Genomic DNA, 15,476 nt, shown 5'->3' with positions numbered 1-15,476 from the left:
TTTCTACATTAGAAACTTTGAAATACTGTAAACTGTACACTTTTCTCTGTACATATATATGTGAATGTTCAGTTTATAGAAATAATTTGTACACATCTGTACAGTGTCAAAGTAAATTATTTAATAAACACACTGTTGTACATTACACTTTTAGCGCTGCAGTAAGTTAAAAAAAAAACATTTCTAAGTGTAAACAGTCAACTAACTGTACGGTTTACAATGTGAAACCTGGCTGTGATACTGTAGGAAATAAAACATGTACAGAATACACATCCTTATGTACTTTGTTTTTATTAGGGCCACAAAAGTAGTTTAATAGTCAATTATAAAAACATATCACCCCGGACTAACCAAAGCGAGATGCATTCGGTTTCTTCTATTTAAAATCAATCACGAGTTCGTCTATTTTGTTTATATTTTATCGTTTAGAACGCATATGCCGACAGAAAGAATAAAAAAGAAAAGGCGAAAAAAAATATGATTAAAGGTCAAATTGTGATCGAAAGTCACAGTTCTCTGCGATAAAGACCGAACCGTTGAATCAGCTTGACATTCATGTACCTCATATGTGTGCATGGACAAGTAATTGAGATATGTGCATACATTGTTGTACAATTTGCGTACTAAGGATGTGTAAACTGTAAAGCAACTAGTAAATGTCTAAAAGAAATCTCCTCTGTTTGTTTAACTAATGGTCAATTAGACGATGTGGACAGTAAAGAAAGTAAAGAAAGTAAAGAAAGAAAAACTTTCTTGATAAGATCATTCAGCTCCATCTTCCTACATGATGGATAGAAACCTTTTTCTTTTCAAGGGACTGTACACTTAAGGACCCTTCATTTACAGGGTTCGATTTACAACGGTGCCCTTAAAGCTTTGTATGATCAAAAATGAATAAGATATCCATGTTTTTACTATTTTCAATCGTGAATTATCTATAACATTAACAAACTACAGAAACGTTGAAAAAAGTTTTAAACTGGAAAATCGACGATATCTTCCACATTATTGATCAAATAACGGTTTAAAGGGTAATACTGTTGTGAATCTTAAATTACAGAGCCACCTCAAAATTGCATTGATAACCCCCCTTTAATACAGTTGTTAACATGATTGTATTTCATCTATTTACACTTGAAATTATTCTGGAATGACTAGAATATTTTATATTTGGAAAATAAACTAATTATAGTTAAAGTTTGATTTGCTTTCGTTTGTTGATAAATTATAGTTATTTGCATTGAGTTCTTTGATTTAAGTCCTGAATGTAAACCGGGCTTAGATAATCGGATTTTAATCCATTCAATGATTTAAGTCTGATGCAGCACAGCTTATAGGATAATATAGTGTATTTTAAATGAAAAATTATTCAGTGAAATAACATTTAATTAATTTGGACCTTTCAAATTTTAGTCCTAGATCCAAAATTTTAAAGCTAAAGAATGCAATGATCAAAATGCATTTTGATGGCCGAATTGATGAAAAAAATTGATGCCAAGAAGTGAAAAAAATGTTACCATAGTGTTTTAGTCAGGCATTAAATGGATCGGCTTGTACATTTGTACAAGGATGGACGCTTTAGGGAGATTTAAATTACTGTACAGATGTATCTAGAAACTGTACAGATTTATTTAGAAACTGTACAGATGTATCTAGAAACTGTACTGATTTATCTGGAAACTGTACAGATGTATCTAGAAACTTTACTGATTTATCTAGAAACTGTACAAGGTTATCTAGAAACTGTACATTTTTATCTAAAAACTGTACAGGTTTATTTAGAAACTGTACTGGGTTATTTAGAAACTGTACAGGTTTATCTAGAAACTGTACTGATTTATCTAGAAACTGTACATGTTTCTTTAGAAACTGTACTTATTTATCTAGAAACTGTACATGTTTATCTAGGAGCTGTACAGGTTTATCTAGAAACTGTACAGGTTTATCTAGAAATTGTACATGTTTATCTAGAAACTGTGCATGTTTATCTAGAAACTGTACAAGGTTATCTAGAAACTTTTCAAGTTTATCTAGAAACTGTACATGTTTATCTAGAAACTGTACATGTTTATCTAGAAACTGTACATGTTTATCTAGAAACTGTACATGTTTATCTAGAAACTGTACACTACTGCTGCTGCAAGAATGATGTAAAGCATAAGACTAGTGAGAGAGTTTACTGACGGAGCTGCGGATAGGAAACCTTGCTGTTTAGACTTGTGTAGTTCCAAACCTCGAGGATCATAATCTGAAAAATATTTATCAATATTAATTCATCTTAATCATAGATTGATAACAACACAGATGTAATACTAGATGTAGTCTTTAAAAACTTAGGGGTTTTTCGTTCACAATGACCCTGAGGTAGAACCTAAAGGAGTTACGTGCATGCCGCGTTGAATTACAAGACAGAGAGAAAGCCTGTTCTACGTGGCATGCGCATTACTTATTTGGGCTTCTGCTTCAGTGTTATTGAGAACGAAAAACCCCTAATTCTATCTGTATTGTTATTAATCTATGATCTTAACAATTTATATCAAATTTAGTGCAAAGGGCCAAATTTCAAATATTCGATCAAATTTATAAATTTGAGGATCTCAATTGGTCTAAAGCTTTTAATACAAATTTATTAATAATTCTGTTCTAAGAACTAATCTAAGATTATGGTTTCCATGTTTGTGTTCAACCAAAGAAGTGATAAATATGAAATCAACAACTATTTAATTCCCATAATTATTTGATCTTTTGTACCTTGAGCCCTGGTGGAGAATTTAAATATTTGGCTTGGATCCGACCAACCTTCTCTATTCCTGCTCTGAATAATCACCTGGAAATAATTCAATATTTAATTCAAAATTCTATTATTTTAGATTTTTGTGACCATTAAAAATACATTGTTGTTTTAATCTTTGTAATACATATTTTTTTTAAACAATATTTGTAAATTTATTTTTCTTTAGGTTCGCTTACATTCCGTCAACATTATTTGGTAACAATTGTTTGATTCCCCTTAAACTGTAGTGTGATAAACTTGTAAATCTTATTTTAATATTAGCAAATTATAAATAATTTGTTGATTAAATTCATGTTAGGTCTGTTCAGTGTACATGAAAGTTTAGCAATAGATGTTAGATCTGTACAGTGTACATGAGAGTTTAGCAATAGATGTTAGACCTGTACAGTGTACATATGAGAGTTTAGCAATAGATGTTAGATCTGTACAATGTACATGAAAGTTTAGCAAAAGATGTTAGATCTGTTCAGTGTACATGAAAGTTTAGTAAGAGCAAAGTTTATTTAAAGTTTTCACATTACTTAAACTCGATATTTCATTCCATTTACTTTAGAAACAAAATCAGGCCTTTCCATCATTACTCATAATAATTGTAAAATTAGTGAAGTATTAAGATTGAAAGTCGCGTTTTCCTTACGGGACAAATTCCGACCAATTTAAAGTCGATTGTGTTTTTCTCTTTTGAACCATCAGATTTCAGAGTGTATGCAATGGGGGGTGGGGGGGGGGGGGCAGACGAAAGATCCCCATCATAAACTTCTTCACGGAGGGGCTATTATATTGTTTTACCTTAAATTTTTTCTTTCTTATACATCCAGGGGTGAAACTAATATTTCAAAAGGGAGGTACTAGGGGGGGGGGTGATTTTTGAAGAAAATATGTAACCCTGCAGTACATATAACTATTTCTAACCTCGTAATGAGTATCTGGATCCAAGCCGAAGAATGCAAAACTTCCAGTGAAGGTAAAACTGCTTTTCACTCCGATCAACTGCCTTGAACCTACAAAATAAACAATATTAGAAATATTTAAAAACATTTATGTTTTATCAAAGAAGTTTAAACTTGCAATTCATCTAGTATTGACTTTAAAGGGTTGGCTGGGAGTAGACAGGTTTGAACTGGTTCAATGTTTGCATGTTTAATAGTTTTTGTTTAGGTCTGTTTAAGTTTTTATATTGTTTACATGTCGAGGTGGAGTTTTTAGTATCTTTTCAATCATTTTAAAACTCCAGTCTCCGTCAATATTTTGTAAATCGTCCTTGGTCTGATCAATCTTTCCTGCTTCTCAGAATTAAATTTATAGAAACCAAGATGACCGAATTTTTTGAGGGAACTCGAGGATATCCCGAGGGTGACATGGGCTAACAAAATCAAGTTTTATTTTGGCCGTCTCATAAATATTAAACTACGGGAATACCTATGACTATAAATATGTAACCTGGACAAAGCCGGATACTCCAGTCAGAATTTATATAATTGAAAAAGAAAATGAAATTGGACACTCGTAATTGTAGTTTTCTAATCCCTATTTCTTTGGAACCTGATGTCGCACACCTTTGGTATTTCAAATTTTGACTTTTGTTATAACCAAACTAAGGCATAACCAGATCAAAGTTTTGTTTGCTAAACTGTTTTTTTTCATTTTCATACTTTTTTCTCAAAAGCTACGCAGAGCGGGACGTCATTTTACAAAAATGTCCCAAGGGACGCTAAGTAAAACTTAATCTCCCTCTTTTGGGTCAAAGGGCGATAAAAAAATAATTATTATCGAATCTGAATTTAGAGCATGGGTTGAAAGCTATGGCCGGGCACTACACTATTTTTAATCTTTTGCTTCTTTTGCTTTACTAGTTCTAAAGAATTTTAATTTAAAATTTAACAGATTACACTAGAGTTTAACGATGTCCTTTATTATAAATTCCTAATATTTTAATCTTGTCTTGATTTCAAAAATATTTTCTGTCTGCTTTATATTTAAGATAAAAATAAGTTAGAATTAAACTAAATTGTTTAAGGAATGAAAGAGCACAGTTTTCAGGGATCAAATATTGAATTTCGCAAAATTTATGCAAAAGTTCATAATTTCACTTCAGTAAGTAGTTTTGCAAAAAATGCTTGCAAAAAGGAAAGTGCAAATGAAAGGGAGTATTAAGGATCAGTTTCCTGTTCCGGATTCAAAAGAATTATAAAATAATGAAAAAAATACTATATTGTCCGAAAAAAACTGAAACTAACTGTTATACACCTTTAACTGTAAGAAAAGAAGATTGCTTGGGACTATGTTATATTATTTCTAAATTATGTTTCTGTAAAGGATATCTGATACGCAAAAATAGCGCTACGGATTCTAAAAATATAGTAAACCGAACAGTTTCTCTGCAATCTTGTTTACTGGTCAGCACAGGCAGAGAAATGTCAGATCCATGATAGTCAGGGCGGATTATGTAATATCGGATAAAAAGTAGGACCGAAGGTTCAATATTTACTAATTTTTAAGATTTATATATGTTTTTCATAAATATTATTGACCTCATTATATTATATTACTTAGAAGGTTTATTTATAAAAACTTATTGTTCATACTAGACTCTCTGAATTCTAATGGGTTCGTTTTATTTAGTAAGCCGCAAAATTTATTATTCTTTTAAATAAGCAGTGACGTCATATGAGGATTTAGACTCCGTTAGGGTGTCGATCACTGTAAAGGTCGTATTTACCTACATTGGAGCGCATCCATTGCATGGAGCGTACCTTATTATATAACCTTGAACTTAACGAATGCATGGTTTTCAATTTAGCATATCCATGCCATACACTTTCTCTAGTGTTAACTTTAATCCCCCGTTATAAATATTGAATTACCTAAAGTTGGTATAATATTGGTCCACTCCGTGTGTTTAGGTGGTCCATTGAACCCTGGACCTGGTCCTTCGTTCTTCTAAATATTTAATCATATTACAAGGGATACACGGGAGAACTAGATTCTTAATTAAACTTCAGGATCACACACCACACACTAGTACAGTGGTAGCCAGGATATATTGGACGGAATGTCGTCTTCTTTCTACCTATTTGAATAAAGAAATGTTTTTGAGAATTGTCTAAAATTATTTAATTAATTATTTAAAAATTACAAATTTCTTAAAGAAAATGAATGAAGACGACAACTTTTCTACATTTTTCTGGTAGCCACTGTTGCATGATTACAAGGAATATAAGAAAGAGCTTCAGACTTATTTCCTCAAATCACGTTTTGTTTTTATAAATAAAATTTACTTTTTTCTATATAAACTTAAGATGAATTTAAAGTAATATCTGAAGAAAATCGAGAAATAATAATTTTTGTTTAGACAGAATACATTTTCTCACAAAAAAGCACATTTATTCCTACAGAAATAGAAAATATTCCGTGTTGTGGTAGAGTGGTATTAACTCAACTATACTGCAATTCATTACCCAGCGGTGCACAGTAATAATACTCATAATAATAATTATTAAGAAACATCGTATTAATAATTTTTACCCTCATGCAGAGAATGTACAATATAAACAAAAATATTTATTTCTTTGAATAAAAAAACTATGTGAAATTTTGGATTGAAAGTTTAAAATGGCGAGTGTTTTGGTAGATTAAGCCCTTTTAGAGGGTAAAGTAGAAAAGCCGGGTTTTACAAATATCTCAAACAAGAAAAGAATGATTTATCATTTCGCTTTATTCAAGTACTTGGTGGAAATGTAACGAAGGAAACGACAGATATTTCAAGTTTCTCAATTTTTTTCATTTCAAGTTTCGTCATTCAAAAACTACAAAAAAGAAAACGAGATAATCTTCATTTTTAAAAAATATTTCTAGTATAAAAAAATCAGCTGACAAATTTACCAAAATAACTCTGTAGAGGATTCTATATTCTTCTATTTTCAGGAAACTGTCCACACTCCAGGTCAAGTTATACTGATCCTATTCAGTTATTTATTCATTTATCCTTTCATTTTATTTATCCATTCTCCCTTTCATTCATACTTTTATTCATCCTTTAATTTATCCATTCTCCCTTTCATTCATCCTTTCATTTATCCATCCTTCCTTTCATTCATCCTTTCATCCTTATTAACTAACATCTACGCCGCGGCGCATCAAAAACTCTCCCTTACTTCCCCTCCCCTGCCTCGTGTTTCCCTTAAGTCTGTTTTCGATTAATTTTTAAGTGGACTGTTTATGACAGCCTCATATTATTCTTTTACATATAATTTAAGCATTTATATTCAATAATAAAACTAAAAAGTGTAATTTTTAAGTAAAATATTGCATCTTTGTATTTGATCACAATACATATATGGGCTAAATTTAGACTTTTTAGTCCACGGACTTTTACACCAATGACGAGCATAAATTATGTTAAAACATTTTTATTCAAATTAAACATTATCTGTAATTCTGTATCTAATTTGTCCGAAATATATATTATTAAAATAATTATTATTATTAATCATTCTATACGAAATGTCGCAAATGTTGTTAAACGTCTGCAAATGTGCCACGAAAATGTTCTAAATGTGGCGCGAATTCCTCCAATTTTCTTGAAAAAGTATGAAGTATGAAATTTCTAGGAACATAAACCATAGAAGTCACGAAATTATTTTAATAATTAAAAGTATAAAATACCCAAGGTTTGCAATTCTAAAATGTGCAAATAATTGGCAGAACTCAACACGTTTAATAACCTTTAAATGCAAAAACTTTGTCGTAAAAAATGTTAATTTCAATATTTTGCAAGTTCAGTTTAACATTTATTAACTTTTAATAATTTTAAAGGGAAAATTTTGAGGATTTCGCTAATTAATGAATTTCAATGAATTCCAATGGAAAGGGTCTGACTCTGAGTGTGTAAAAAAACTATTTTATCTCTAATTTGTTTACCTTCGAATAACTGAGAGGAGCAGAGAGTACCTTGGCTACGTGTGGTCTACCTGACACCTTAAAAACATCTGTTAAAGTAATTGATGACGTATTTTAAAGTTACCTCTCAATAATGAGTAGTTTAGCAGTAAATAAATGATAAAAAACGACATCTAATAATTTTAAAGTTTATGATATAAGGGAAGGGATTTTTATAGTTGCAGTACATTAAAAATACCTATATCTAGATGCAGTACATTAAAAATACCTATATCTAGTTTTATTACATTAAAAATACCTATATATAGTTGCAGTACATTAAAAATACCTATATCTAATTCAAGTACATTAAAAATACCTATATCTAGTTGCACTACATTAAAAACACCTATATCTAGTTGCAGTACATTAAAAATACCTATAAATAATTGCAGTACATTAAAAATACCAATACCTAGTTGCAGTACATTAAAATTCAATAAAAAGCTAAATTAAATTCGTCTAGATTCAATATTTTTGCCAAGAACTTTTGTGACAGTTAGATTTCTGAAAATCTGCTCAAAAGAGATAAACAAGCAAAACCTCTCTAATAAAAAGTAATAAGTGTGTTGTTCCACTCATGTCTACATATATTTATAGGTTATCGCTGTAGATAATATATTGCAAGCATATAGATTGATAATGAAAGAGGATTATAATAAGATAGTATGTACTGTAGATTCCAGATATTTTTCCATTAAACTTTAATAAATTTTATTCAAGTAGTTTTCAATACATATCTACTATACATATACATATTGATAAGAGTAAAGGAAGAAATAAAGAAAATGTGTTTTGGATATGGACTATTGACTAATATAGTAAATCTAAAAACGGGTTTATTAGACAGCAAGGCGCGCAGCTAGACAACTAGACAGTTAGACAGATAGGCGTGCAGATAGACAGAAAAAGACAGCAAGAGAAAAAGAAAGCTATACAATGAGACACCTAAACAGCTAGACAGCTAGAACACTAGACAAACATACAGCTAGACAACTAGACAGCATAACAACTAGAAAGCTATACAATTAGGCAGCAATACAATTAGACAACTAGACACCAAGACAGCTGGACAGCTAACAAACTAGACAGCTAGACAACTAAACAACTAGACAGCTGGAAAGCTAACAAACTAGACAGCTAGACAACTAGACAGAAAAGGAAGTATAGAACTAGACAGCTAGACAACTAGACAGCAAAGGAAGTATAAAACTAGACAGCTAGACAGCTAGAAAGTTAAACAGCAAGACAGCTAGACAATAAGATATAGAATACACGACAAAAAGGAATAAAATAAAATTGGAACCAAGGTTTTATGAAAGATTGAAAAGAAGATGGTGGGACTGAAGGGGGGTTTTTATTACACCAGAAATATGAAGAAAATACTGAACCTCTGACAATATTGGACGAAATATTGAAGAGAAAATATGCTTAGTTCGGGTAAAAAGACGGATAGGTTGATGGATAGAGAAAGAGAGAATTGTAATCAATGTTTTTACCTCGATAGATTTACTGAGACGACCCAAACTGTTGTCCGCTTGACACGAATAGTTGCCAAAATCTAGAATATACAACTTAATCAATATTCAAGTAGGTGTAGTAGATATAGCAGGGATAGTAGACAGTAGATATATGTAGAATAAGGATACAGCAGATAGATAAATTACAGACATGCAAGACAGTGTATAACAAATAGATGAGTAAAAATTGTGCATATGTTGATATAATGAATAAAGTGGATCTACTATTAGATATATATATACTCTGACCTACCCTATCCTACCCTATCCTACCCTATCCTACCCTACCCTTACCTTCCCCAGTATTTGGTTTATATTCCTAAAGTTGGCAGAGTATAGAAAATATATTTAGAATGTTTATGTACAAAACTAGTTATTTATCAGTTTATCACCCGTACACAGCATATCTCAATTTCGTCATTTCCGGGCCGACGAGTCTCTTATTCATATTCACATCTTTCTTTTATTATGATTCACAATAGGAACGATAAAGAAAAACTAAGAAAACCTCAGAATATTACCAACACTACTACTAATGGTAAAGTCAGGTCCTTGATATTAGGATTTACAAAAGAAATGATAAAGAAATACTAAGAAAACCTCAGAATATTACCTACACCACTACTAATGTTAAAGTCAGGTCCTTGATATTATGATTCACAATAGGAACGATAAAGAAATACTAAGAAAACCTGAGAATATTACCTACACTACTACTAATGATAAAGGCAGGTCCTTGATATTATGATTAACAATAGAAACGATAAAGTATTACTAAGAAAACCTCAGAATATTACCTACACTACTACTAATGGTAAAGTCAGGTCCTTGATATTTTGATTCACAATAGGAACGATAAAGAAAAACTAAGAAAACCTCAGAATATTACCTACACTACTACTAATGGTAAAGTCGGGTCCTTGATATTATGATTCACAAAAGAAAAGATAAAGAAATACTAAGAAAACCTCAGAATATTACCTACACCACTACTAATGTTAAAGTCAGGTCCTTGAAATTATGATTCAGAAAAGAAATGATAAAGAAATACTTAGAAAACCTCAGAATATTACCTACACTAATACTCAAAGAATGAGAATTTAATGAATTCTTTAATTGTAATAAACTAAAGCTTTAATTAAGTCATCTGCTACGAATAACGTATTTAAATTGGATACTAAATGTTTTTAGTAAAAATAGAACAAGTAACAAGTTGACTTTTGCAGAGAGCTAGTCATGAAAGTAAAAAACTGATCAAATTACAAACAATAGTCAGTGATGTCTTATCCATTATTGGGCTTGATCATAATAGAATTTCAAAAAGAAATCCGACGAAATTTCACAATTTGATTTTACACCTTATAAACCTTCATCTGATGAAGATGGCGTAAAACTTATTGATACTTGATATTATGCTTAGATTCCCTCTTAATACATTTTTGAGCATTTGTGATTTCAATAGTGCATGTATTTTTTTTAGAAAACGCGCTGGGTCCGCTGGACAAGCAGTAAATGTGTATTTACAACAGACCGAAACCCTTGAACCGGTTCAGATCAAACAACAATAGGACCCATGGAATAGAAAAGAATATTATATATATTATATATAATATATAATATATATTATATATATTTGTTTTATCTAATCTAAAGTCAGCAAATGCATCATTCTATCCAACTTTTAGAGCAAGATATTTGTGCTTCTGTCGTTATTTCTGTATTGCAGAAACAGTTCTGATTTATTCAGCTTTGAACAATTCAGTATTATAAGGATACGAAGGAAATGTTGCAATCTTTTTCCTCGAATTTATCATAATCAAATAAAACATTTATTCTTGAGATCTTTTTCTTCTTCTTTTTTGCACAATTTCCAGCTCTGTCTGTCTGTTTGTCTGGAAATCTTACATCATATTTCATCTAGATAAAAATAAGAATTCGGAAATCCCGTAGGTCGAAACTTTTTAATCCCTAACGCACTATTCCTTATCTCTTGTAAATTTTCTAGAGATTAAGTTAATTTCTTCTGGATATCTCAAAAGGTTTTACCTCAGAAGATTATTTTTTTCTAAAACTTTGTCATAAAATAATTTTGCTACAAACGATCGAATTACTTAATAATTCCTATATTTTTGCAACCTAATTGTGTAAACCTTAGAAATTTTATCCTGGATGATTTGATCTAAACAATTCATAGTTTGAAATATCTATGGTTTGGAACATTGGGTTGCAAAGATATGGGCATTATAAAATCAGATTTTGTGGCAAATACATAATTTCTTTTTTATGAATATTTAGATTTTTACTCAATTCCAAATCCGAAATATCTTACCAAACTCATTTACGTTTCTGAGAACGAGGACACGTCTGTTTCCATAGCTCTCCATGTGACGGTTGTTGGTTGGTTCAAGGATCATAGTTTCCTGATAAATACAAGATAATTATAATAATAACAATAACAATACTCTTTATAATAGCAATACTGTTTATAATAGCAATAACAATCATGATAATAACGATAACAATAATGTTAATAATAGCAATAACAATCATGATAATAACGATAACAATAATGTTAATAATAGCTTTAACAATCATGATAATAACGATAACAATATTGCTAATAATAGCAATAACAAACATGATCATAACAATAATGTTTATAATAGCAATAACAATCATGATAATAATAACAATAACAATAATGATAATAATAATAGTCACAAAAAAATCGTCACTCTCAATCTCAAAATATCAGAAAATATATAAGTAAAGATAAAAAGTAGACATTTTTAGGATAAGAAAGAAAAAACAAATAATTAGTTTAAAAATGTGTAAACAATCACAAAAACCACTTGAGAAAGTAAATTTTTTAAAATTTAAAAAGATTATGATTAGTAAATAATTTAGTTGGTTTCTAAAGGTTCTACAAAGTCTCCTATTTAGTATTTATGCGTTAAACTTCGTAAAAGGACTATAACAAGTTTTACTAAAAGCACGTCAAAGGCTGGTTCAATTGTATAATAATACTTTAATTATTACAGGGGCAGACATTTTCAGGGAATTCCGGGCTTTAAAACAATAGAATTCCAAAAATTTAACCTTTTTTGCGCTTCTACATACAGAACATCTAGGGAATTACTTTTAAGAAAAATTTACAACACAAAAATATTAGATAAATATATAGTTTTACTCATGTATTTTGGTTGATAATTAGATAAATATATAGTTTTACTCATGTATTTTGGTTGATAATTAGATAAATATATAGTTTTACTCATGTATTTTGGTTGATAACTTTGATAAATTTACCTTAAACCATTTTACTTCTGGAATAGGTTCACCGTGCACAATGCAGGAAACCTACAAAGTTAGCAAATGATTAAAAACTAACAATGTAACTATACAGTGATGCCCAAAAAATGTTGAATTGAAAGACAGCTGTCAGACTCAAGTTTTTTTCAATTAGTCCATGTTAACATGAAACACATGAATTATGCAGAGCACATATATAAAGCATACATTTAAGAAGAAAGTAATTTTGCTTGTAACTTAAAAGTCAGTTTATTCAGTGCAATGCAAAGACTTTTAAAGATACAAGAAAATTATTTGCTTCATAGCAACATTATAAACACATAAGATTACTTAAATGTCATCTTTCTATTCAACAATTGAATTTTCTGGGCCCCACTGCATGGTATCAGGAATTATTTTATATTTTCCTTTTTTGAAAAGTTTGAGGCTGAGAGTGTATAGTTTGTGAGTTAGCTACAGAAGATGACAGAAATGACAGTCAGTTCATTTTACTAAATTAATTTCTCCACATTTCCAGACAATGAAAAGGAAGAGATTTATATCTGTAAAACTGAATTAAATGAAGATTTTTTTATAAAAATTTAAAGACAAAATAGATTTAGGGTTTTCTTACCTCAGCTTCGATCCCATCTTTGGTCTTAATCCAGGTTGAGTCCATCTCTATCTCAGGGGGGTCTAAATAGTAGGAAGGTTTAGAGCATATATAATGTTTATCTCAGAGGGGGTTCTAATCAGTGGGAAGGTTTAGAGTATGTATAATATCTCAGGGGGGTCTAAACAGTGGGAAGGTTTAGAGTATATATATCTCATGGGGTCTAAACAGTAGGAAGGTTTAGAGTATATATATCTCAGGGGGGTCTAAACAGTAGGAAGGTTTAGAGTATATATGTCAAGGGGTCTAAAAAATAGGAAGATCTTATCAGGGTCTTATCCATAGGTCTTACTAGGATATTCCAGGGGGGGGGGAAGGGGGATTTAATGCTAATAATTGTAATTGCATAAGTCGTAAAAAACATAAAAAAAAAGACATTTTAAGGCAGGAGACTTGACTTTGAATTTTCATTTTTAAGAGTTTCAAGACGTCTTTACAGTTTCATCTTTTGTGGGTAATCGTGTAAAATATGTAAAATATTCTGTTTTGAAGAAATCTAAAACTTGTAATCGACTTTTCTTTATGTTTGGTACATATTCCCCCTTCTCCCTACTTTTTATCCATCTTCGATATTTCAGTTCCAATCTTCCTGGATTTTACATCATGTCAACTTTACTCTTATAAATCCAACTTGTTCCTTCTGGTCAATCCATTAAATCCCCAGCCATTGATCCACAATACAGTTAATTTAGTTAATATATCCGATATGGGACCCTCTAAATCTGTATTTAAATGATAATGTTGAAGATATCATCGTTTTTCTATTGGAAAACGTGTTTATTTTTGACAATTTCCTTCTTTTCCAATGCTGCATAATGCGAATTATAGAATATATGAAGAGATACCATTACTCTGTTATATATTCCTTTATTGAATGTATCCGTCACTAAATCTCTTAAAGTGTTTAATCTTCAGAAAAGAGAAGTGTTTAATTTGTTGATTTCGCCCATTGTTTCCGAAACAAGAAATGCTTTCATTTTTTGAGAAATCACAAATGAAAATTATCAATTTTCAAAAACCAAAAAGGGATGTATATAATTCATATTTGTCCAACAAATCTTTTAAGGATATGCATTATAAATCGGACCCACTCAATCAAAATCTGTTTACTGTCTCTTTAACATAATAGCCTTTAATTAATCCATTTGGAATGAAAATGGCATTTTGTTATCATGCTGTAAATGAAATTAGTTTACTGCAGCTATTTAATAAAACATTTAAATTTACAAACTTTTCTTGCATTTGTCATCGTTTTTCTCTTTCCCTCCTAAACACTGGACCCCTCCAAACTAAGTAAACCCTACAAACTTCTTTAAATTCCCCTCCCCCCCCTACCTCACCCCCCCCCCTCTTTTCTGACAGAAAAACAGACGAAACAAAACGAAAGTGATAAAAGTCCCCCCAACTCAGTCACGATCTTCAATTCCCTGATTCAGATTTCAATATATTTACACTTTTTTGCAGGAATATTGTTTCAAAACGGGGAAAGGGTTCGGCCTAATGGCAGAGGAAGGGGGGGGGAACGGTTCGGCCTGACAGTAAAGGAAGAGGGGGGGGGGGAAGGGGAAATTAAAAAGTGTGATTTCCTCCAATAGTTTAGAAGTGAGACTGTTGTTTGATAAAGAAGGGTAAGGTTGGCGCCAGGCGGCAGGAAAAGTTAGATTAACTATTTCAACACTATATAACTATATAGTATTGAATTCAACCCGGTGAATAATATAAACACCTTTTACCACAATCCTCCCCCCTTTGGTAAACCTTGTTTAAAGGGAGTGTTCGCGAAAAATTAAAGGGGGTGGTGTAAAAGTAGAACATTGCGTCTAAAAGGAGAACATTGTCAAAAGTTACTCTTACCGCAGAGCGCAGCGTCCATTCGAATTCAGAAAGTTGTAACATACAACTTGGATCGTAAAAATCAATTTAATTCCAAACAAATCATTCAGCTATTACAACCTATAACCATAGATAATTTTTGGACGCATTCGTAAAAAGTTGATATTTCATAATATTTTTTATTTGTTTTATATTATACAATGCGCTTAAAACAATGATTTTATCCACTAGGTGTCTCTACCACGTGGGTCGTGGATTCATTCACAGCATCGAGAGCAGAGAACCCCGGCAGCCAACAAATTGTCGTTTTATGTGCATTGTATATTTTTCGCAAACACTCCCTTTAATTCCATCCCTCTCTGATTTTAACCAGTTTTAATAACTGGGATAGTATTTATTTATTTCGAAATATAATCAATCAATCAAT

At 30.9% G+C, this 15,476-nt stretch overlaps 1 protein-coding gene across 1 annotated transcript in view; it reads right to left on the bottom strand.

The window, feature by feature from the left end:
* Positions 1-1,491: 1,491 nt before the first annotated feature.
* Positions 1,492-15,476, bottom strand: part of LOC111712383 (limbic system-associated membrane protein) — a 39,405-nt gene continuing 25,420 nt past the window's right edge. Inside the window, exons 9-18 of the mRNA XM_023486969.1 lie at positions 13,178-13,239; positions 12,562-12,612; positions 11,582-11,672; positions 9,232-9,293; positions 7,715-7,771; positions 6,677-6,754; positions 5,659-5,734; positions 3,707-3,795; positions 2,752-2,827; positions 1,492-2,248 (exon numbers count right to left, since the gene is read on the bottom strand). Coding sequence (XP_023342737.1) covers positions 2,115-2,248; positions 2,752-2,827; positions 3,707-3,795; positions 5,659-5,734; positions 6,677-6,754; positions 7,715-7,771; positions 9,232-9,293; positions 11,582-11,672; positions 12,562-12,612; positions 13,178-13,239 — 776 coding nt within the window. The 3' untranslated portion in view covers positions 1,492-2,114. The remainder of the gene's footprint in view (positions 2,249-2,751; positions 2,828-3,706; positions 3,796-5,658; positions 5,735-6,676; positions 6,755-7,714; positions 7,772-9,231; positions 9,294-11,581; positions 11,673-12,561; positions 12,613-13,177; positions 13,240-15,476) is intronic.

This window comes from Eurytemora carolleeae, unplaced genomic scaffold, assembly GCF_000591075.1.
Source record: "Eurytemora carolleeae unplaced genomic scaffold, Eaff_2.0 scaffold1271, whole genome shotgun sequence".
Taxonomy (NCBI): Eukaryota; Metazoa; Arthropoda; class Copepoda; order Calanoida; family Temoridae; genus Eurytemora; species Eurytemora carolleeae.
Note: the sequence above shows the minus strand (reverse complement) of the source record. Positions and strands in the feature narration are given on the sequence as shown.